The following is a 24,050-nucleotide window of genomic DNA, read 5'->3' as shown; positions in this document are numbered from 1 at the left end:
TCCCAAGCCAGTTCTTAACCATCGCGCCACTCGGCCGGACCTTGCCCGTTTTTTTTTAATTGAGTTATTTGCTTTCTTTTTAATGAGTTTCAAGTGTTCTTTATATATTCTAGATACAGGTCCAGTATCAGATACATGCATTCCAAATATTTTTTCCCATGTCGACAGGGCAAATCTATGTTTTCTTTTGAGAATTTTATGTTTCTAGGTTTTACATTTAGATGTATGCTCCATGTTGAGTAAATTTGTATGTGGTGCACGGTGTGGGGTGAGGCTCATTGTCGTACAGGAGGGTATTCAATTGTTCCAGCACCATTTGCTAACAAGACTCGTTTCTCCGTGGAATTATTGGGACCTCTCCTGAAAACCAGCTGACGGCCTATGTGTGGGGCTGTTTTGGGATTTACTGTTCTGTTCCATTGATCTGTATGTCTGTCTCTTCACGAATACCACACTGTCTTAATTACTTTCCAGTTCTTTACCTTATGGTTAAGTCTTAAAATCAGGTAGTATAGATCCTTCAACTTTGTTGGTGGAGATCAGCAGATAGAAAATTTCTAAGAGGACACCAAGGGTGAGGGGAAATTCTGAGTAAATCAACTAACAGGATTCTTCTGAAGGCAGGCGGGGGTGAGCAGTATCACCTGGGGATGGTGGAGAGTCAGGAACCCAGTCAGACGGTGAGGGGAGGGGATGTGGGGTGTGCTGAGTCAGCATTATGCTTGCTCAAATGGGACAAGGCAGAGATAAACATGGAAGCCCAGTAGTCGGGGTCTACTTGGGAAGAGGATTCAGGAGGGCCTAAGCAGAGTTTGGTCAAGAGGAGACTCGGTCATCACCCGTACTGATAGCTCTACTTTATTTTCCTCACTGCTGTGCCACCAATCGTTACTCACCTGGTCTTTATTGGTGGACATTTAGGTTCTTTCCAATTTGTTTGCTGTTACAGATAGCGGGCTATGAATATTTCTGTACCTTTCTTCCTGTGTGTATGTTGAGAGTCTGTAGGGTATATATCTAAGAGTGACATTACTGGACTGTGTCCCAAAGTCATTAATCCAGCATCATTAAAGAGGCCTTCCACTCGTGTAGAAGTTTTTTTGTTGTAGTTTTATATTAGCTTTCACTGATTTCTAGTAAATTTGAGCCTTTTTTTTTTTTTTTTTAAAGCTGAGCCATCCTGCCACCTGTTGGCAGCTCAGCAGCTGCTCAGCTCGGGCCGGAAATCGAACCGCTGTTGCTCAGAGCTCAAACTCTTGAGCGAGCTCTTAACCAACTGAGCCACTCGGCCGGCCCTTGAGGCTCTTTTTATATGTTGTAATTTACTCTTCTGGGAATTACCTGTTTATATCTTTTGCAATTTGTTCCTGGTTGGTAGGAGTTTTATTTCCCGTCATTTGTTTAAGTAGTGTTGTTTAAATATTCGAAATGTAAATAAAATGCTTAGGATCGTGTCTGGCACATAGGAAGAATTTCACAAACGTGGGCTGTAAAAAACAACAAATCTCTAGGAGAATGGTGGGAGATCCTTGGATGATAGCTGTGCACAGGCCTGGAGAATCAACCAATTCAGGTTAGAAAATATCAGAAGATTTCAGGAGAGATGCCTCTAAGGAAGTGAAATTGATAAATCCGATATATTTGAACGTACTTAGAGATTTTGACAATTAGGAAACACTTTGAAGATGAATTTGTGCCAAGTATGTAAAAAATTAAACCAATAATGAAACATGATAATTAACTTCATGAAAAGAAAAAGTTGTACAGGAAAGAAAAAGCGATACTACTATAAGATATAGCTCAGCCGTGTGTGTTTATGTAATCATGATAATATAAGCACTGGATGTTAATCTAACCGAAATTATCATAGAAATGTTTTGGGGGCTGGACAATGACGTGATCGGCAGGGAGAAGGGCGTATGGAAAAGAGTTAAACTCTCTCTCGTCTTAGCTGGTGGGAGGTCAATAAATAATGCCTGAAACTGAAACATCAAGACAGCATAAGGATGAAGGGATATACCAAAGAAACTGTAAAAAGTTGAAAGTGTCTGTGGGAGCAGGAAAGAGGGGTGAGGGGAGTAAAGCGGGGGCTGGCTGGTTTTTCTTTCAGCCTGTGTGACGCTTTCATGTACGTGTGGGTAGATCTCTGGTGAAAATTCCGTTTTTTAAAGTAGTTGGAACCCAGCCATTTGATTAGCCAGGAACTAATGCATATCAGCCTTTTACTAAAGAAATCAACAGAAACTGTAACGACCACTCTCCAGGTGGCTTAACAATGGTGTGACTTTTGTTTAATGCGGACTGGGTAAGATGGATGGCTTTCTTCCAGTCGTTTTTCTGCTAGTTAAATGTTAGCTTTTTTTTTTTTTTGGTCACAGGCCTCAGCTCTTTAAACACAATATCATGACTCTTGATTGAAAGCAGCACACTGGTTTTTTGAACTTTTAGTAAATTCAGAGATTTGGTATAGTGTGCTGGCGGGGCACACATCACTTTTCATCTGTGATCACCGAGGTGCATTAACCAGCAGATAACAGATGTGCATCATGTTACATTGCTCGAAGGAGTGCAGTTTTTAATGTAATTTCATCTTCCCTCTGACAGCGTTCTTGGTTGTTTTTCCTTCTGGTTTTATACCTCCTCCTAACCTTGCACAGTGCATGTAAGCTGTCCCCACTGTCATGGGACTATGCAGTAAACACTGCAGAAGTGACTTCCCTTTCATCGTTAGGGAACTAATCCCAAAGTATCGTTTATACCTGTCTTTTACATCCACCTGGACTATAAATGTAATGGAAATTTCCCGAGCTTCCAGCCTCTCTACAGTGCTGAAATGTTTAAAATGGAGAGACAGGGATTTGGCTACGTTTAGAGGGAAATCTGGCCACGTTTTCACTTCCCTAATTCAATCATGTACTCTGAACAGATTTATTTTCAAATCAGTAAACATCAATTCTGATTATTTTTCGAGTACTTACCATAACCTCCACCCTTGGTTGTTGTTTTTTTTAAGTACTTTATACCCACAAACTGCCTTTTCTAATACATGAAAATATATTTTAGCACCAGGAGTAAAATTCTTGCTTTCTTTTCTCCTTCTTGAAATAGAAACAACCATTATTGAATTTCTCACCCTCTTTATGCCATGGGATTAATTTGCACAGGGAAAGAAAAGGAAAATGTAGGAAAAAGACATTTTAAAGTAAGTTGTCTTACTTTGCTTTCACAGGCCATCTGAAAACGCTAATGGCAATAGCTCGACTTAATACTACTGCTTCCAAAGACGGTGCCTGTGAGTGGCAAGCCAAAGAGCTAAGCAGCTCGAGCTATCCCAGCCGCTTTAAACTGGTCATTTTTGGCAGAGAGCCTGGATCTATAAATAACTCAATCGACTTCAGCTAGGTCTTAGCAGCAGGAACTGTCAAAAATGATATATGGTGCAAAACTTTATCCGAGATTGACCTTCTATCCCAGGCATCATTTGCAATGCAGACAAGTGCATGACTTAGGATGAGTGTGTTCCTTTGTACACACAGCCATCTGGGGACAGCCAGTCCTGCTCGGTAGTCAGATTACCATAGTAACTGTCTCTTCTTACCTCTGCTATCCCTGCACATTACCTGCCCTTCTGCTGACTCCTTTGCCCCCAGGACCACTCCTTGCCCAGCTCTGCAGCTCATACCTGGCGCCAGGCCTGGGACTCCCACCCTGGAATTCTTTCCAAGTCCCCAAGGGCCTGCAATGTTTTGTTTTGTTTTTAAAGAACTTTCCTCTTTATGCTGTGGGCTCCTCATCACTTTCCTTTCTGTCCCCAGTGCTTTGTTACAAAGTAAGCTCAACCACGCTTGTTGCATAAATAAGAGATATTTTAGTTTTTGAGGTGGCCTGCTCAAAAATCTTCAACTGCAAACATGAAATAAAAATGCCAAGTTTCTTATTCTTTGTAAACCACATTTGATAAATTCACTGTCAACATTTTGGATGTCTCATTCAAATCTTAAGTCGGAAGAAGAGATGGATGGATGCATAGGTAGATAGATAATAGATAGATAATAGATACCTAGATAGATAGATAGATAGATAGATAGATAGATAGATAGATAGGGAAAAATCTTTGAAAATATGGGTTCTGTGTAGGGAAAGTTATTTTTGTTTGGTTTTTGTTTGGTTTTTTAAAGAAAAAGCAGTGGCTCAGATTTTGTAAAATGGAGCTATTTGAAGACTAGTTGTTGCCCTAGGGCCAGGGCCAGTAGGAGCTGTGGGAGTGGTAGACAGAACACAGGATTCAGAGCCAGAAAGACCGCGTTTGAAGGCGGTCTTCATTACTCTAGAGCTGTGTTGCCTCAAGCAGACCCCAGTATCATATGACTTCTGTAAGCCCAAACCTCCTCAGCTCTCAAACAGGAATTTGAAGTGTTTGTTGTTATCAGTATTAAAAAGACTACTTGTAAAGACTAAGCAGAGTTACTGACACACAGTGGTGGCGGCTAGTGATGATGAGGGTGATGGTGGTACTCAGAGCTGTGGGAAACAAGTCAGTCAGCCCCTGGAATTTGCTGGAAAACAACTTCAGGGCTGGTGTCAAACTGTGTCCTTCCCCATTTTTTCATTTTCTTCATGACCCGGAGCCCTTGCCCCACTGCCCCATCCTCACCTCATCTTTTCCTGTATTCTAGGGCCCTAATAATAACTGCAGCTATATGCTGGGCAGCTACTAATGAGGTGCTTTGTATTTACTAAATTCATCCAGTCCTCAGAATGTTTGTGATGTTCATATGCTGCTTGTATCCCCATTGTGCCAATGACAAAAGCAGGTCTCAGAGTGGTAACTAACTTGACCCACATAACACACACAATTAAGCATAGGGAACAGAGTCAATGGAATTGTAACAGCTATATACGATGTCAGAGGAGTGGTAGATTGCCGGGGGGGGAGGGGTGGTTATCACTTTGTGAGGGGTGTAAATGTCTAACTATTATATTGTGTTGTACACCTGAAACTAAGAAAAAGAAAAGAAAAACACAATTAGGAAATGTCAGAGCCAGGATTTCACAGCAGGTCAGTCTGATTACAAAGTGGGTGCTGATTCCACCATATTATATACTCTAGTTGTTGTGACTTCCTAAGAAGGAAAATAGAATTCAGATGATGAAACATTTCAATTGAAAGTGCTAAAACATTGAGCCATCTTGGGAAGCTATCAAAGACAATGGAAAAAACTTAGGGGATTTTCTGACAGTAAAGGAACATGGCCTGATACGCATCTATTTGACAAGCTTTGTATTTCCCTGACCAAAGCATAAGTCATGAGAGTCTGGCCTTGACGCTGGACTTGGCTCAGGACTTTGTCAAGTGGGCCTGCCGCAGGCTACTGACAACTTCCTTCCACTTTTAGCCACACATTCATGCTTTCTTTTGGTCCTACTTTGGTATCCTGTGGTAATTTAATACTTGGCTCATATCATGGCTTATTTGCAGATGTTACTCCTCCATACACAGCTGGTTATATTGAAGTCACTGATCTTCAATCAAAGAAACTCCGATATATCCCTATTCCCAGGTAACCCATTTCCACTTTGTTCTTACCGTGTATGTCAGATAAAAAACTGAGTGAATTTTTACCAAGTACTCTGAATAAATGTGTGCTTTTGGCTTCCTTAAATAGCAAGCCCTTTTTTTCTTCATTTATAGTTGGTTTATGTGTCGCTGTTCTCTGCATGTCTTACCGCCATTTTTATTTTCATGCTGGAGAAATGTTCAAATGTTACGAAGCTATGAATCTATCAGCCCCCGAGTCGTCATTTCTCTTTTGTTGTTCTGTCCTAATTAATAGAGTTTTCTGTATCTGAGACAGCATTTTTAGTGTTTCAGAAATGTTTATGCTTATTAACTTCATAGAGTAGTCTTCTGAGGTAAATGTGTTCAAAATGTTGAAGTCACTTAGATGGCATTTGTTTAATATTGTTTTTAAATGTGTCACTCTGCATCTACAATCGTAAAGGCCACACAGTAGTCAGAGGATTCCAGAACTCATTGCCATTCACTGCTTTTATTACTGCCCAGCGGTGGAAGCTAAGCCTGCACGCCAGTTAGACTAGTCTGAGGATAGAGAAGGAGAAGCCCCGATGCTCAGTCTCTGCCTGGTGAACACACGTGTGCTCCTGCCCCTCGTGCATCCAGGCCTGATCTCCCTGCCTCAGCCTGAGCTCATACCTGCTTTGGCCTCACGTCCCCTCCTCACATTCTCTCCTTCACAGACAGCTGAGCCCTCACGACACCAGGGATCCTGAGCAGAGGGGCCTGGAGAGCCTTCCAATGTCAGCAGAAGGCCAGGGACACGGGAACCTGTCAGTCACCCAAAACCCCACCAGACTGCCTTTTTACCCACTCCTCCATCACCCAGGAGAACATAGCTCAGCATGACAGTTCAAAATAACCCAGAAACACAGTTTCATTTCTGAGGACCCTTGAGTCAGGTTTAGGAAGTACGAATAGTGAAAGCATATTCAAAGAAATAGATTTACTTGTTCCAACATAAGTTAAGTATGCCTTCTTGGGTCAGTTTAATGAAAAATGTCTTTTAATCATTTGGGGAAAGTCCTTATTCCATATTAATTGTATGCTCATTAAAACATACTATTAGTTCAAGTACCAAAAGCTAAGAAAAACTTTTTGATTTTTACATTTATTTTTTTCTAAAGCATTAAATAATGTTTTCATCATTTCTCTTTATTTCCCCCTCATTAGCCCTAGATTTTTGTTTCAGTGTTTTTCTCTTTTAACTTTCTGCATGAACCGAGTGTTATACCTGCCGTAGGAAGAACAACTGTATCTGTAACCAGTGCCCACTCATGATTCATGTAGAGCTGCGCTGTCCAATAAAAATATTAATATAATGTGAGCCATATGCGTCACTTTGTATTCCTTAGCAAGCACATTAAAAAAGTAAAAAGAAACAAGTGAAGCTAGCTTTAATGGTGTTTTACTTAACCCAGTGTATCTCAAATATTACCATTTCGAATGCATTCAATGTCAGAATTTTAATGAGATAATTTACGTTCCTTCTTTCTCCTAACTCTTTGGAATCTAGTGTGTATTTTACACTTACAGAGCATCTCAGTTTGGACTTACCACATTTGAAGTGGACTCACCACGTGATTTAGAGTCTGTTTATTGTCAGTATAGCCTGAGTTTCTCTTGAGATTAACTATTGTCATATTTTGCCATGTATGTAATCCAAGGGAACAGCCCATCTGGATTTCAGTTTTGTTGCTAGGTGCTTAAATTTATCATTGTGCTGGAGATCGGGAATTTTCCATTTGGTGGCTAACTTCAAATAGTAGAGAATTCAATAAAAGTATATGTAACTGCAGGACTAAAATGAATACATCATGTTTGCCCTCAGTAAAATTTGAGTATTTTCTCTCAAAGATTTGTATTTTTTTCCATTTATAAAATGATACTGCCTAGCTCTTGGATGTGGGCATATATAAATCTAGGTTTTACTCTGCTATAATTTTATATGTTCCTAAAGACCTTGTTATTATGTATAAGGGGAACATGTACTTTTTAAAAAGTAGAGAAGAGATTCTAGATCTGTTGTACAAATTGTAGTAAAAATATGCTTTCTTCAGTCCTTTTTTTTTTTTTTGACATAGTGAAGAAATTGCCCTTTACATTTAACGTTTCATGGTGGAAAGTTAAATGTGCAGCCAGTAGATACGGCACTCAGTAGACACAGACATCTCGAGTGCTACTGGAAGAATTTCAGACATCACACTTTCATGTGGATACATTTCATTATTCTTAAATAGCCCTTTACTTCACCATCTTTACCTACTAATTTTCGGCAGAGCACCATGAGATAAACCCTGTATTATAGCAAATGTTACCTTCTTTAAGTCCTTCTAGTACTGCAAACTCGTTCTGAAACACTGGATCCCATCCTACTGTTGTCATCCTCTTCATATATACATTTTTGCAGGCTTCTGTGTTCCAGAGGACCTGGCTTTGTTACACTGTGTTTTAATATCTACTAATGCAGGCTGAAAAAGAAAAAGGTCAGAATAGCCTTGGTTTAATTTTAGTATGTTGTGAGAATCTACCTCATACATAGTGGTTTTGTGGTTTTACCAGATCAACACTGATGGTTAATGTTTTTATTATCTGATCAGACCATCCCTTTAGACCATTTAGTTCATATAGAAAATATCAGGTGTATTCAGAGAGCCAACACTGGCAGTTAGAATTTCTTCTATGTTTTTTTCTATAGTAAGAGCTATATTCAGATAAAGGAAATATGTATGCAATCGATCCTTCTAGGCAAAAGTTGCGTTCCTAGAAATGACTATACAGGTATCAGAAATATAAAATAAAGGAAATATGTATATGTATGAAATATATAATACAAGAAATACGTAAGTTCCTTATGATAAATCTATGTAACTGTCTAAGTTAGAAAAGGCAAACTATCAAATACAAATGAAACACATAAACAGAACACCAGTTTCGTTGCTGACCTCAGACCCTAGAAAGAGCCCAGCGCGGCACATTTGTGACGTCTGATTTGGTCTAGAGTTTCTTTCTTTCCCACTATGAATACTGATGTCACCTGGGGTCCACAAATGCAGGAAAATGTAAATAACCAATAAATAGGTATGTATTTTTTTCCTTACAGATGGATATGTTGGCATCTTATCCTTTTTTTTTTTCTTTGAGTCTAGATAAGTTTATTGTCATTCAAACATTTCATACAAAATCCAATTTTCTGTTCAGCCATTTCATATAGGAGGAGGGCGCAAATAGATCCTCCCTCTTCAGATCATGGCAATTTTAATCTATCCCATAAGCATAGCCACTAAAATCTATTATTAGGAGAAAATGGGTATCTTATCTTGTAATGTGCTTCCTATTGGAATTCCATAAGGCAGGTGTAATGAACGTGAGTCAGATTCAAGTTGCTTTATTACCTGGACTGCCAATTCGTTATATACTGTGATTTCTTTTTCAGATCAGAATCTCTGTCCCCATACACCACATGGCTGTCCACTATCTCAGACACAGATGCCCTGCTAGCCGAATGGGGCAAAGGTGGTGTTGTCACTGTCGATATGGGAGGTCGCATCAGGCTCTGGGAAACCGGACTTGAACATCTGCAACGCTCACTCACGGAGTGGAGAAACATGATTGGACAAGACGACAGACACGTGCAGGTACCTCTTGAATTGATCTCTAAAGGTTGCACGTTCAGATATAAATTTCATTCCAAATGCCACCGTCGTGAACATGTCTAACTCAACCCCGAAATACAGTTGCTTAAGTGGCTAAAATAAATTTTGGACTCAGAAAAAAGACAAATCTTATCCATCTAGATAGTGACAAAGTAAAAATGTGCTCTTTTTTCCCTGTCAGTGCTTAAATACACAAGCTCCTCTCACATCACAACATGCGAATACAACCAAACTTTCACTTTTTAACCTTAAGCATTAATCAGCTCCCAGCACTGCCTGTGCCTCTGTTCTCACTTTTACCACCATCGTCAGCATCTCTACCTGCTACTCAGGAAATAGGAATACCGAGGATCTATTGTAACACGCGGCACATTATTATAAGGCCACAGCCATTGGACAAGAGAAGATAAGCAAAGTTATGCATCCCATGGAAATGTGTTTTGACCAACTCCCTCATTTCCAGATAATACTAGTTTAGCAGTCAGAATAAGCAGAGCCAGCCCTGCCCTGGAAAGAAGATGGGGACAGGTCACCCAAGGGAGAGAACACTCCCCATTTCCAGAAATGGCTCCATCCCCGCTTCGTCGAGCTGTTGTCTGGAACTAATGTGAACAATGAGGAAGGCTGTGTACCCATAAATACTAACGCGTGTCATAAAAGGATTTATTTGTAATTATTTATTTTAATCTTTAGAAGAAAACTTCCCTGTTTACATTTCATTTTTATCCAGCAAAAAGAGAGGTTGGTTTCTGCCAGCTGTGCTGCTCTGCAAAGAGCCAATTAACCAGATAAGAAATTTCCACCAACTATCCCATTGATACCCGATTAATAATTACTATTTTATGTGGCTATTGTTGTGATTTCCTTAAAGGAGAAATATATATATATATATATATATATATATATATATATATATATATATATATATATATATATATATTTGTGAATGAATCATACATATTTCTCTCAGATTCTTAAAAGCTTGTAGGAACATTTTGAAAGTCACAAACCCATGTAGGCAAGCAACCTGAAATCCTTTTGAAATGGTATGAATATGTTAATTTAATTAAGCTGAAACAAATGTATAGCTCTAAAATAAACATGTCATTAAGTGCAGTGGGTTTATCGCAGCAACAGACTGAACGGTGGTCACTATCCATAACAATAATTAGAAAATTAATTAACTATGGTTCTGTTTCTTTTATTATTCTAAACATTACTTTCTTCTCCCTTTTAATTAAGCTCCTATTTTCATTATAGTGATTGATGCCTGATAGTAAATACTATCGGATTTATAAATGCTATTATATTTTATTTAATTTCTATTTTATCTTAATTTCTCATGTGTTACAGATATCAAAGGTCACATTTTTCCTGTGGTCAGGATATGTGGCCTATTAAGTTATTCTTTTACAGCAGAACTTTAAAAAGGACTTTTACTCATGCTTTTGGTAACTGGTCTTCATTGCTGCAAAAATTAACCTGTTTGTGTTTTAGCCAGTAGCTGTTCTCATCCCCAGCATCTCCCCTCCCCTGACGCGGTTGCGTCTTTGTATTCCCAGCTCCTAGCATAATAATTGATACACAATTATTATGTAGTAGGTTTGTTTATGCTCGCATTCATATGTAGTAATTCACACGAGTCCTTCCGGTATTTTGATAACAAATGGAATTCTTTTAAGCTGTCACAAATTATTCATTTGTTTTTATGTAACTGAATAAGTACTTGTTGAATGAATATTTGTATGATTATTAAGTTAGAAATGAACAGAATTATAGTATCTAACATCTCAAAAATAAACAAAATATTTGACTATTTTATGTAGTGAAATATCTAATCCTTCCCCAAACCAAACATGTTCCAGAAAATGTATAACTTTATGTCTCCAGTTCAGTGTTCAGCTCTAACAGAAATAAGACTTATTCATTAATAAAGTTACATAATTCAGAAGAAAATAATAGTTCCATTTGGAAAATTAGAATATATGTTATCTAACATTCTCCTTGCATCTCTGCTATTCTCTGATCCATTTCAATTGACACTGAAAATGTATACTTAACATACACATTCGAACTGAGAAATCATGATCATATCTTGTCTAAATAGACAGGCTGCATTGCCTGAATAGCCTGCCATTGTTTTAATTTTTTGTCTTCTCTCTCCTCTTCCTTCTCACTGCTTGGTAAATAATGAAACAGCACAATTAATCGCTCTTGTTTAGACCAGTTCCTGTTGTTATTTACGAGTAGTTTATACAACCAAATCGAAATAGGAATTATTCCAGGTCAGTGGTAATAGCAAGCAAAAATTTGTCTTTGACAGTTCGCTTCCTGTTCAGTCCTTCAAGCTGTTCCTCGTTTATGGATGCTTGATTCAACATAGGTCTGGCTCTGGATTTTGGAGCGTGATTAGCAGTACTAAGAAAAGACGAGGCTCTCCCTCCCATACTTCCCACCTGCTGACTGCCAGCTGCTTCCCTTCTCCCTGGCAGAGTGACCTGATCTCCATCTAGTGGCCAGATGGACTTACTTTGCATCGTAGAAATGGAAAGGCCTGGTTTGCACTCGGGTCATTTGAGGCAGCCCCACACCTGCTGGGATGGGAGGTTTACACATACCTGTGTTGGATGGTTCCTGTTGGTCCTGAGATGCTCCCTTAGGTCAGCAGTGAAGGCCAGGCAAACAACCTGCCATGCCGTCCACCACTTACTGACCCCAGTATCTTTCCCTAATGCCTTTGCCTGGTGTCAAAGGAACTGTTTGTATTTAGATAAAGCCACATGCTTTATCACTATCCTTTATTTCTTTGCTACATTTCAGGCTTCCAGAGTTATTCGCTCTGAAGCCATTGTTGCTTTGAATTTTTTGTTTAATGAAGTCATTGATAGTTTTTTAATGAGTTCAGAATGCAAGAGAGTATATATTAAGCTCTGCATATACAGTGTGTTCACTAATTTTACATGCTTTGATAGGAACGCGTGGTTTTCTTATACTAAACAACTGCAACAACAGAGTGTCACTATAACTGTCGTTCTAAGAGCCCATGATTAAGAGTCCATTTTTATTACTTTTAGACTCTAGATTTTCAGAAAACTGGGTTAATTATAGCCAAAATTCTTCTGACTATGCTTCCTAGTGTTCTCTATGAAGCATACTTTTTGTATATTTTTATTGAGTTTTGTGTATTTTTATTTTATTTGGATTTCTCCCAACACGGATATTAAAACTACACCACAGTTTTCTTCAGAAATCAAACCATCTCATCTAAAATACTCCTGGTGACTATTCTTGTGGGACCAAAAAGGCCAAAAGGTTCAAGCTTTCAAATGCTGTTTTCTAATTGTAGTAAACTAATCAGAAACTAAATCTTTTATATATTACAGGTAGAATCTTGTTGAGGCCTTTGAATAGTACTTCATTAACTATATAAATACTTTAAAAATTGGTAGAGCCCTCTGAAACACCATGTGGAATGGGAACCTATTCACCTTTTATAGTTAAGACAGTGCTTGGTACAAGACACAGTGAATATTTGAGAGGTATGAAAAATAGTGAGAGGTATGAAAAAACACATAGAAAAGATACCTAGTTAGTATTAAGCACCACTTATCCTCTCCCCGTTTCAAAGAAAATATTCTAGGAATATGAGCCAACATTGCTTGCTGTACTTAGGTAACTAAGCCTGGTCTTTTCTGTAACCACTAATCCAACAGTTATGATTTTTTTAAGGCCTTGGTAAGATGTTAAGGCCAACTTTCAGTTTTGGAAACTGCTGGATTATTTCATTGGTTCTGTATTAGTGAAATTCGTTTTTCACTGTACAGGCTGTTATCTCTAGATCCTCTGTGGAGGTTTGCAATTCTTTGTTCTTTTTAAGGAACAGAGTCCACGCTTGTACGTCATCCTTTGCTTTCATCAGAAACTCTAAAAATACCAGTCTGATTCAATTTGTCATTTTTATAGGACAATACGTATTTTGTAGGGCTGTTCTGTGTGCATATGTCTTTCAGAATCTTCCTTGACCTAGAAGGGCAATGCTTACTGAAAAAAAAAAAAGTTATAATTTCCCACCATGTCTCTTAGCAATGTGTCAGTAGAGCTGGTTTTCAGAAGATGCTTCTAGCTGTGTGTCTATGCAGCACCATTAGGGCAGTGCCTCGGAGGATTTTTCCATGGTTTATTCCTGTTGGAAAAATCCCAGCCATAGAATTTCTCTTTGAATCTAGATTTTGAATAAGGTTTTTGGGAGGACCTAATGAAATGCAGGATTCCTGAAGAGCGTGATAACCATTGGTAAGCTGATAAACCAGCTCCCTGGGGGTGGGGGCAGGGCAATTTATAATGTTTGCCAATTTCCATGGTGTAAATACCTCCTCCATGGCTGTTTTCAAGGTTAAGAGTTTACTTCCTAAATTCCTGGATATTTAATAATCAATTCTCAAACTGGTACAAGCTGGCTCCAGCATGCTACCAGCCTGATTAAGCCTTCAACTCCCTGGGGAGAATTTACAACAGTTAACTAACTCCAAGACCTTTCAGAAATAAGGCAATAGAAGTGTGGATAAGGCAAGAGAAAGACAAAAGAAAAAGGAAAGGGTATTGAGGACATAGATGAGATGTATCATGTTGTCTCTGGGAAACGTGGAAGCCTACATTTGTCCCAGTTACCAAAGGACAGTGCTCTTCTTAAACCACAAATCTGGTTTGAGCGAAGAATTAGAGAGAGGTCTGCTATCAAGTAGGATGACGCTCATGGGTTCAAGCATGCACAGTACATAGTGTTTAGCAATATAATCAACAAGAAGGAATCTTAGCAATATATTTTTAAACTATAAGGAAAACAAATTCCCTCTGTAATATATCAGTTATAAATTGAAATGTCCAATGCAGTGAATATGTTAACAATCAATGGCTCTAGAATTTTTATGGTTCGAGCTTATTGAATTCATATGTGTGTGATTGTGTGTGTGTGTGTATATATATATATATATATATATATATATATATATATATATATATATATATATATAAAACGTAAGGTCAACACATTGCAATGGCAGAAGAAATAAACAGAACTGTAATTTTATTCACAGGCAGTATTGCCTGTTGCTTAAGAGCATAAAGTTTGAAGTGGTCAGATCTGGGTTCGAATCTGTGTTCCACTTGGTATGTGGTCTTCGGCAAATGACGTGTTCTTTCTAAGCCTCCCTTTCCAATCATAATATAAAGATAATACCATCATACCTTACAAAGTTTTTGTAAGAATGAATGCATTAGTGCCTGGCACAAAGTAAGTACTCAGTAAACAAATAAATACTTAGAAAAAAAGTTAAAAACTGAGAATTCAAGTAATATTGGACTGCAGAATTCTTTAATGTTTATATGGAAACAAAGCCAAATTAAAATGAAGCCCTGTTACCCAAACACTGCATATTAAATAATGACCTAATTAGTTATATAATTCAGCATCTATTCTAGTGTTAAAATGGGAGGTTTGTTTATAATCCTGTTTGGAAGCAGTTTTGTTGGGCCCAAAAAAGGAATTGAAAAAACGGTCTGTGCCTAAACCTGTCAGCTTGAGGAAAAGCAGGAAATCAATGCTAGGACCGTTGTCAGCAGGGGATTATCGTATTCAGCCTTACTCAAAAGACAAATTAGAACAGGACAAAAAAACACACAGCGAAATACACATCATTTTTAGTCTGAGTCCTGAGAAAAATAGAGAGCAAGTCACATTTGGAGTTGTCTTTCTTAGTTTTTCTGAATGCAGTGCTCTTGTGTCTCCATATAGCATTCTAAAAATGTCTCTCTTTTTATTTTCTTTTTCCTTACAAATTCAGGCCACAGGTCCCATCTCTGACCTCTCTCCTTGAGTAGTTCTACCCACTCATTCATTCAGTTAATTCAGTAACATTTGTTGAGCACCCAGAATTGCCACGATAAAGAAATAAATAGATGCTGGTACAGATCCAGGGGACTTACAGTCAAGTAGAGCTAAAACCAAATAAATTACCCTGCAGTGGTGGTGAAGAAAGTGATAAAAGCGTGATTAAAGGATCAGAGGATAGCACAGAATAACTTAACTCTGTCTTTGGAAGGGCTTCCAAAATGAATTAATACCTGAACCTGGTTTTTAAGAAAGGGGGATGAGGGGGTAGTAAGGACTCCTGACAAATCAAATACATGAGATGCGTCTCGCGTCTTACCAAAATTCCAGTAAAAGAGTGACAAAGAATCAAAGAAGACACAAGGACCAAAGGTAGAAAACCCACCAGGGCAAGCAGAACTGGAAACAAGACAACAGGAGAGTGGCAACAACACTTTGAAGGATGGAAACTAGGTGGATGGGTGGTAACTGAGTTAGCGGCTGGAGAAAGCTGAAGCCCCTTTCTTCAGAGGGGAAGCCAATGAGATGCAAGCTGCTTTATCCTGCAGAAGCCCGGCGAAGCCCGCATCGGGACTTAAAGACGCCATGTACCTTTGAAGGCTGCAGTGTGTCGTGGCACTGAAAATGGCAAAATTAGTTCGAAGTCTGTATAGAGGCCGTTTAGACATCCAGGTTTTCTCCTCCATCTTATGAACCTGGGCTGCTGGCTCACCTCTACCCTTAGAAAAGACAGGAGCTGTAATGGAGGTTTGCACAGGTTAGGGCAGGAGTAAGGCCCCACAGCCAACAAGACGAGAAAGCGAAAGTCTGCGTCCATATTTGTACCCCTTGAGCAGAAGACTGGAAAAATCCTCTCTGGAAACTGACATGCCCAAGAGAAAAGCCTTCCTCCTGCTGACATTTAAAGGTTTCTTTCTGGTAACCTTACAGGGAGACCCACTTGTTGACAAGCCCCGCCTTTATGTGAAAAAGTTTTCAGTCCACTTTCTAACACCTTATTCTTAAATAGGAATAGACTCTTATTTATAAAGAAACTAAGAAAGACAGCCTTCCTCCTGCTGACATTTAAAGGTTTCTCTCTGGTAACCTTACAGGGAGACCCACTTGTTGACAAGCCCCGCCTTTATGTGAAAAAGTTTTCAGTCCACTTTCTAACACCTTATTCTTAAATATGAATAGACTCTTATTTATAAAGAAACTAAGAAAGACAGCTTTCATAGTAGGAAGTAAATAGGTAATGTCTAAAATTTAAAAATAAAGATAATATAAGAATGTTATTTTAAAACATGAAGCTTAATAGCACAAGACCTAGTGAGCAGACTGGAAGTGGTTACCTTTAGGGAATAAGAGGTAACGGCAGAGTGGGTAGAGCACGGGGTTGATGCCTTTGTTCATACATCTTGTAGTACTACTTGACTTATTAAGCCATTTACATTTATTATGTTGACAAAAATTAAAAATTAGTAAAAAAATAAGCAGGAATTCACCAGGTGAGCAAGAACAATAAGTAGGCATGAAACTGAGATTCACCTGCCTTTGGATCCTCGACACTTAAAAAAAATGCATATTTTTAATAGAACAGAATAAACTGGCTAATTTTCCCTATTTCACTTCAAAATGACTCAAGGGTTCCAGTTCTGAATAAGAGGGAGTAAGCACACTCTATTCAGTTTCTCCCACCTAATTCAGCAATAAAACCTGGACAGAATTATGGAAGAGCTATTTGAGGCCTCTGAAAAATAAAGCATAGCAGATGGATTGAGGAAGAAGATCAGAATTTGAACTACTATTGAAATCGCCATGAGTTTCCTTTTTCCCTCCAGAATCTCCTGGTGTTGATTCAAGACCGCCTGAAAGTGGGTATGGGTACTCTCAGCAAGCTAAGAATAGAAGGGAATTTCCTCTGTCAGAAAAAGGGCATCTGCAAAAACGCTGCAGCCAGTAAGACTAGTACTTTTCCCAAGGTTGGGAATAAAGAAAAGATGACCACGCGCACCACCCCTATTCAGCATCAAGCTAGAAGTCCTAGCCTTAAAACAAGAAAAATGAAGGCATACAGATTGGAAAGGAAGACATAAAACTGTCCCTATTTGCAGAAAACGTAACTGCCTACTTAGAAAGTCCACACAATCTGCCAAAAAACAAAAACAAACAAAAACCCAAACTCCTTCAACTAATAAGTGAGTTCAGCAAAGTCGAAAGTCAATCATATTTCTATATACTGACATTTAAGAATTAAAAAACAAAATTTAAATATATATATATATATATATGGTTGTCAGAAAAGTCATGACACATTTTTGCAATGAAAAACATAGAAAAACTACGTCATGACTTTTCTGACAACTATATATATATATATATATATATATATATATATATATATATATATATATATCTTACAAACAGCTCCCCCTAAAAATGAAATACTTAGGTATTACTCTAACAAGACATGTACAGGATATGTATGCTGAATACTACAAAATATTTGTGAAAGAAATCAAAGACCTAAATAAAAGGAGAGATATACTGAGTAAATGGCTTGGAAGAGTCAACATAATAAAAATGTCAGTTCTCTCTGAATTGACGTATAAAGTCAACTCAATTGGAACCAAAATCCCAGCAGGATTTTTTATAGCTATAGACAAACTGATTCTGAAATTTATATGGGAAGATAAAGAAACTAAGATAACTGAAACAATTTTTTTAAAAAAATTAAATTAGAAGAATCATACTACCCATTTTTAAGATTTTCTATAAAATTACAGTAATCAAAATGGTGTGTTGGCAAAAGGATAAACACATAAATCAATGGAACAGAACAGTGTTCAGAAATAGACCCACAGGAAGTCCTAGCCACAGCAATCAGACAAGAAAAAGAAATAAAAGGTATCCAAATTGGAAAATAGGTAAAACTGTCATTATTTGCAGATACCATGATACTATATACAGAGAACCCTAAAGATTCCACCAAAAAATGATTAGAACTGTTAAATGAATTCAGTAAAGTAGCAGGATACAAATTAATATTCAGAAATCAGTTGCATTTTTATACACTAATAATGAACTACCAGAAAGAGAAATTAAGAAAAAAAGCTCATTTACAGGTGCATCAAAAAAAAAGTCAAGAATAAATTTAACCAAGGAGGTAAAAAAGCTGCACTCAGAAAATTATGACATTGAAAAAAGAAATTGAAGAAGATACAAATAAATGGAAGCATATACTGTGCACATTGGATAGGCAGAATTAACATCATTAAAATGTCCATACTACCCAAAGCAATCTATAGATTCAGTGCCATCCCTATCAAATGGCATTTTTCACAGAACTAGAACAAATAATCCAAAAATTTATATGGAACCAGAAAAGACCCAGAATAGCCAAAGTAATCTTGAAAAAGAACAAAGTTGGAGGTGTCACGCTACGTGATATCAAACTATATATACTACAAGGCTGTAGTAACCCAAACAGCATGGTACTGGCATAAAAACAGACACATAGATCAGAATAGAAAGCCTAGAAATAAACCCACACCTATATGGTCAATTAATTCATAACAAAGGAGGTTAGAATGAAATAGGATAAAGATAGTCTATTCAATAGGGATTTTGGGAAAACCGGACAGATATATGCAAAAAAATAAAGTGAAACTAGACCACCTTCTTACACCATATACAAGAATAAACTTAAAGTGGATTAAAGACTTAAATGTAAGACCCGAAACCATAAAACTCCTAGAAGAAAATATAGGCAGTAAACTCTCTGACATTGCTCTTAATATTTTTTCTGATATTTCTCCTTGGGCAAGGGAAATAAAAAAAAAATAAACAAATGGGCCCACATCAAACTAAAAAATTTTTGCACAACAAAGGAAACCATCAACAAAATGAAAAGACAATGTACTGAATGGGTTAATAGCCAAAATTTATTTAAAAAACAAAAAACATACAACTTAACCCCAAAAAAACAATCCAATTGAAAAATGGACAGACCTGAATAGACATTTCTCCAAAGAGAACATACAGATGGCCAGTAGACATATGAAAAGATGCTCAATGTCACTAATCATCAGAGAAATACAAATAAAAACCACAATGAGATATCACCTCACTCCTGTCAGAATGGCTATGTTCAGTAAATCGACAAACAAGTGTTGGCAAGGATGTAGAGAAAAGGGAACCCTCGTGGACTGTTTATGGGACTGCAAATTGGTGCAGTCACTATAGAAGGCAGTTTGGAGATCCCTCAAAGAATTAAAAATAGGACTACCTTATGACCCAACAATTCCACTTCTTGGTATTTATCTGAAGAAATCCAAAACATTAATTCAAAAAGATATATGAACCCCTGAGTTCATTGCAGCGTTATTTTAGTTGAGACAAACTTAGCTGCAGCAAACTTTATCCTTTGGGGAGTGATGCAGTAAGGGCCGCCTGAATAGGACAAACTAAGCTGTGTGAAGGCCCACTGAGGTCTTTTGGGTTCCTTGTGCCTGGGAACTGCTGAAGCTCACTGAACAGGAAAGTGATAACAGTAAAGGGTATATTAGGAAGATGGACTCGGCAGTGCTGTTCACTGTGGGGCAGGGCATCTGGTGAGGCTGAGGTGGTGGCCAGGCATGGTGGAGGAAGGCTGAATAAGGGATGTGGAAGCAGACGTTAGGGCTGTTACTAGTTTGGATGTAGGGCAAAATGGCATATCATTGAAGGAATCAGGAAAGTTGGAGCGATGATAGGGTTTGGGCATTTTGAATAGGCGAGTTTGCGGGAATGGTGAGATATTAAACTAGAACTTCAAGGCAGTGAGAAAATTACAGTGATCTTTAGCATGGAGGTTTTACTTGAAGCCATGAAAGCATTTAGATGTTAAGAAGAATAGAGAGATCAAGCAAAATGATCAGGACAACTAAGCTGCTATGTTTTTAGAAAGAGATGTTTCAGAGCCCTTTTTAATAAGGAATCCATGTTCAAGCTGTTGGGGACACTGTATGACTTTTGTAGCCTCTTAGAGATAAAATTACAAATAGTAAATATCTGCTTTTGAGAAGTCTCTCAAAGAAACCTCTTTAAAGTGTTTAACCCGATAGTCCCCAAGTGTTTTCAAATTCTTTTTAATATTTCAGCAAGTCCTTCCAAGTGACAGCTAATGACCTTTCTTCTAGGGTAGGGCTTACTGGAGGCCAGGACTCTTATCAGATTTATTTGGTTTTGGGCTTAGCACAACATTCATGAAACATGACCTTACCAATGCAACATGATAATTTGGCCAATGGCGATATAGTGCATCCATTAATTTTTTTCTTCCCTTTAATTCCTGTAGTGAATGCCTCGGAAATACAGGTATACTTGGTTTTCTAAGTACATATAGGGCAGAAATTGTCTAGTTACAGTCCTCTTCTTATGAGACTTTCCGGCTGCCAGAGTTCTCAATGAAATTGTCTGGTCTTCCTGGATAAAACTCGAGTGATATTACAGTGGGTTTTTCCTCCCAACAAAAAGAACTTATGAATAATAGGTAACTTTCATTGTTTGTTTTTTTTCTTTTAGATATTTCTGTTTTAAGAGGCGAGTACAGGCTGTTAAAGGCCCTACATTTCATATTGCGGGTCTGGGGGTGAGGGGGGTTAAGTCATCCTTTCCATAAAGAACAACACCTATAGAGCCCTAGTGGAAAAATCTAAACTTACCCTGGTTTTGTGCAAGCCGAAGGGGAAAGTGCTGCCCTTGTGGTGAGTCATCGTTGCCTCAACCACTCTGCCATCATATTTACATAGAAGTCACCACCCAGGAAGACAAACCCTGACAGAAGGTCAGAAACAACTTACTGTGTTCTAAGTCTGGCTTGAATTAACCCACAGAATGTCTGACAAATATAGGACCATTTCACAGCCATACATGGTAGCTATTATCATTACTATGGCTCTCTTAATGCTAAATACAATGGGGTGGTTTTTTTTCCTATTCTGTAGCCCATACCTACTCAGACATTTAAAAATCAGCTGCACAGCTCCCTGGTTTGATGCTAGGGGTAAGCCTCTGGCCTGCTCTCAAGATACACATTTTAGGGTCGCCATTTCAATTCCCGGCCCGAGCTGAGCTGCCAACCGGTGGCAGGATGGCTCAACTAAAAAAATAATAAAATACAATAAAACAACCAAAAAAATATACACATTTTAAGAGATGTTATCTATGTATTACTTTTCGAAGTTGAATTGAATTACATAGCAATGTATAGTATGATGTTCGCTCAAAAGATGGCGTTAATCAAATGAATGCTAGCATCATTCATTGTATTACAATTTTAATACCGTTTTTTCCTTCCTTAAAATGTGTATACATTTTCTTAGCACCCTTGGTATATAACCTTTCTAAAGTTGCTGTAGGATTTCCTTTACAAAATAGGTCTCAATTCTTCCACCTCTTGAGTTTTTCACTGTATCTTGTAACCTTTGGTGAGTTTGAAAGGAGAATGTTCATCAAGGCAGCTGCTGATAAAAACAATAGGGAAAAAAAGCATTCCTTCCTAAGAGCCCTAAATCTCAGCTCTATTTGTAATTCCCATCCTCACATGGAGACAAATAATTTAACCTTTTGTTTTTCTTCATCAAATCTAATCACATTTTTAAAACTTTTTGTTTATTTTATCTTTCTACACATTTTTTTCATGAACAATTTGAACATAACTTGTAGACTTGATACCCCATTACCTCTAAACGCTTCAGTGTTTCCTCGGAAACAAACGCACTCTCCTACATAATCATAATATAGACCTAAAAATCAGGAAGTTAACACTGATACAGCATCAATGTCTAATCCACAGACCTTATTGGGTGATGCTGTTTGTCGATTTGTCCCATTGCTGGTGAGGTTAACTTTGAACATTCAGTTAAGGTGTTATCTCCGCTCTATTTCTCCCCTGTGAAGTTAACTATTTCTTTCCCCTTAATAATTAAAACATGTGTTTTATGGGCATACATTTCAAGACAATGTAAATGTCTTGTTTCTCATCAAACGTTCATCCATTAATTTTATCATCCATTGCTGATTCTTGCCTGAACACAGTTCTTGCCACTGTGGTTGCCACAAACGGTCATTGCTTCTGATTCCGTCACTCACTCGACATTTCGTAGTTGGCATTCCAAGCTAAGGAAGGGCACTGGTGTTTGTTTGCTTGCTTGTTTCTTATAAGTATGACTTCATGGATTTCAATCTTACTTAATAATAAATCCTATTTATTTTGATGCTCAACTTGTTCCAGATTTAGCCCGTGAGAGCCCCTTTAAGCTACTTCCCTTGTTCTTTTGACGCGCTTCAGTCATTTTTTTGAGCACTTCCTTGCTTCATTGCACAAGAAAAAGTACATCCAATTATGTTTCTCACCGATTTTCTATGCTGGTACAAATACTGTTTGGGGGAGCAGTTTCTTTGGGCACTGCCTGTTCACTTTGGTCAACCTGTTAATACAAAAGAAGCATTCTAACCTACTTTTGTTCAACCAACTCACCCAATTAACCTACCCTCTTAAATGGATGTCCAGAGCACCCTGAATATTTGCAGCTCACCAGTTTCTCTCTCAGATGCTGTCACACGTCTGCTCCTCTCAGAGAGTCCCAGAATGCTCCATCATTCATAACCATGTGTATTGGAGGAAAAACTACAAAGATCTGAGATAATATAGCCACCACAGATGTCAAATATTTTTCTTCATTAGAACAGAGAAATCATCCATTGTAATCTATCAGTCTCATTAAATATTTGGCCTTATATAGATAAATAACTTTTCACCTGGCTATTGGCCAGGGCCTAAAATAATAAAATTATGGTGATTTTTTATTATTATGTTATTTGACGCTTATCTAAGTATCCTGCTATACTGTATCATTAACTTTAAATAGCTCCAGATTTTTCTTGTTTGTTCGGCTGGAATTATTATTTCTACTGACCACACGAGGGTGTCTGTGAGCTTGGAACAGGAGTATTTCAGAGAGCTTCAACAACTAATAGAGCTTCAGCAGTAATAACTGCTGTCCTTTCACTATATTTGGAAATTAGAATTAAAAAGTATAGTCAGGTTAGCCAGAAGACTTAGCCAGTGTTTTCTCTGTAGGTCTTTTGACTATGAAATCAAAGGCTTTTATGAAAAGAATTTAGAATTTTAAGTGAGGTTGTGTGGCACAGAGAAATTTCCTCAGGTCAAAAATTAAGAAACCCAGGCCCTCCCTGGGGTTCCACCACCAACGACGTGTGGTTTTGGTCAGTCAGTGATCTCTCTGGGCCTTAATTTCTTTATCTATGAAATGAGGTAGATTATAAGATGACCCTTTAGGCCCTTCCACAAAAGGCAACCGTGAAGACAGGATCTAAAATTAGTATACATCTAAGAACTTCTCCAGCCTTTTTTAATTGACTGCTTAGTAGGTGCTGGCTGCTTTCGATACATTCTCTCTCAAATCATTACAACCACCATGTCAGGTTCTGGATTATTGTTCTCCTTCTGAGGCTGGGCTTCAGTAATTTGCCCAAGGCCACTCCCCTAACAGTGGACAAAACTGAGATTTCAGCCTCGCTTCCTCTAACGCAGAAGCCTATGTTTTTATTCTCCTTTACCACCTGGCTTCCCTAAGGTCAATGGAGATCGTACCCTCAGAAAAGAAAACAGATCATTCTCTGCCCAGCAGCGTTTAGACCAAATGTTTACAGCTGCCTGACAGGTAATGTAGATGGGAGACACAGGGCAGGAGGGTCTGAGGGAAGCAGGACGTGCTGCCCACCTAGGAGCGCAGTCTCCCCTTAGCCGTTGCCGTGTGAGAAGACAGGCCCAGTTTGGCCTTTTCATTTTCAAGAGAAGCGTGAAATCCATATTTTTAAATGAAATCTCTCTAATTTGAAATTTTGGCAAAATATTTGGAATGTTTAAGGTGTGGAGGGAAGG

At 38.1% G+C, this 24,050-nt stretch overlaps 1 protein-coding gene across 1 annotated transcript in view; it reads left to right on the top strand.

Annotated features, from left to right (window-relative positions):
• VWA8 (von Willebrand factor A domain containing 8) overlaps positions 1 to 24,050 on the top strand; it is a 315,962-nt gene that overhangs the window by 202,212 nt on the left and 89,700 nt on the right. The window contains 2 exon segments of the mRNA XM_019650364.1: positions 5,480 to 5,561; positions 9,012 to 9,213. Of these exon segments, the coding sequence (XP_019505909.1) occupies positions 5,480 to 5,561; positions 9,012 to 9,213 (284 nt within the window).

Source organism: Hipposideros armiger, unplaced genomic scaffold, assembly GCF_001890085.2.
Source record: "Hipposideros armiger isolate ML-2016 unplaced genomic scaffold, ASM189008v1 scaffold_140, whole genome shotgun sequence".
Lineage (NCBI taxonomy): Eukaryota > Metazoa > Chordata > Mammalia > Chiroptera > Hipposideridae > Hipposideros > Hipposideros armiger.
This window is presented reverse-complemented; position numbering and strand designations above follow the sequence as displayed.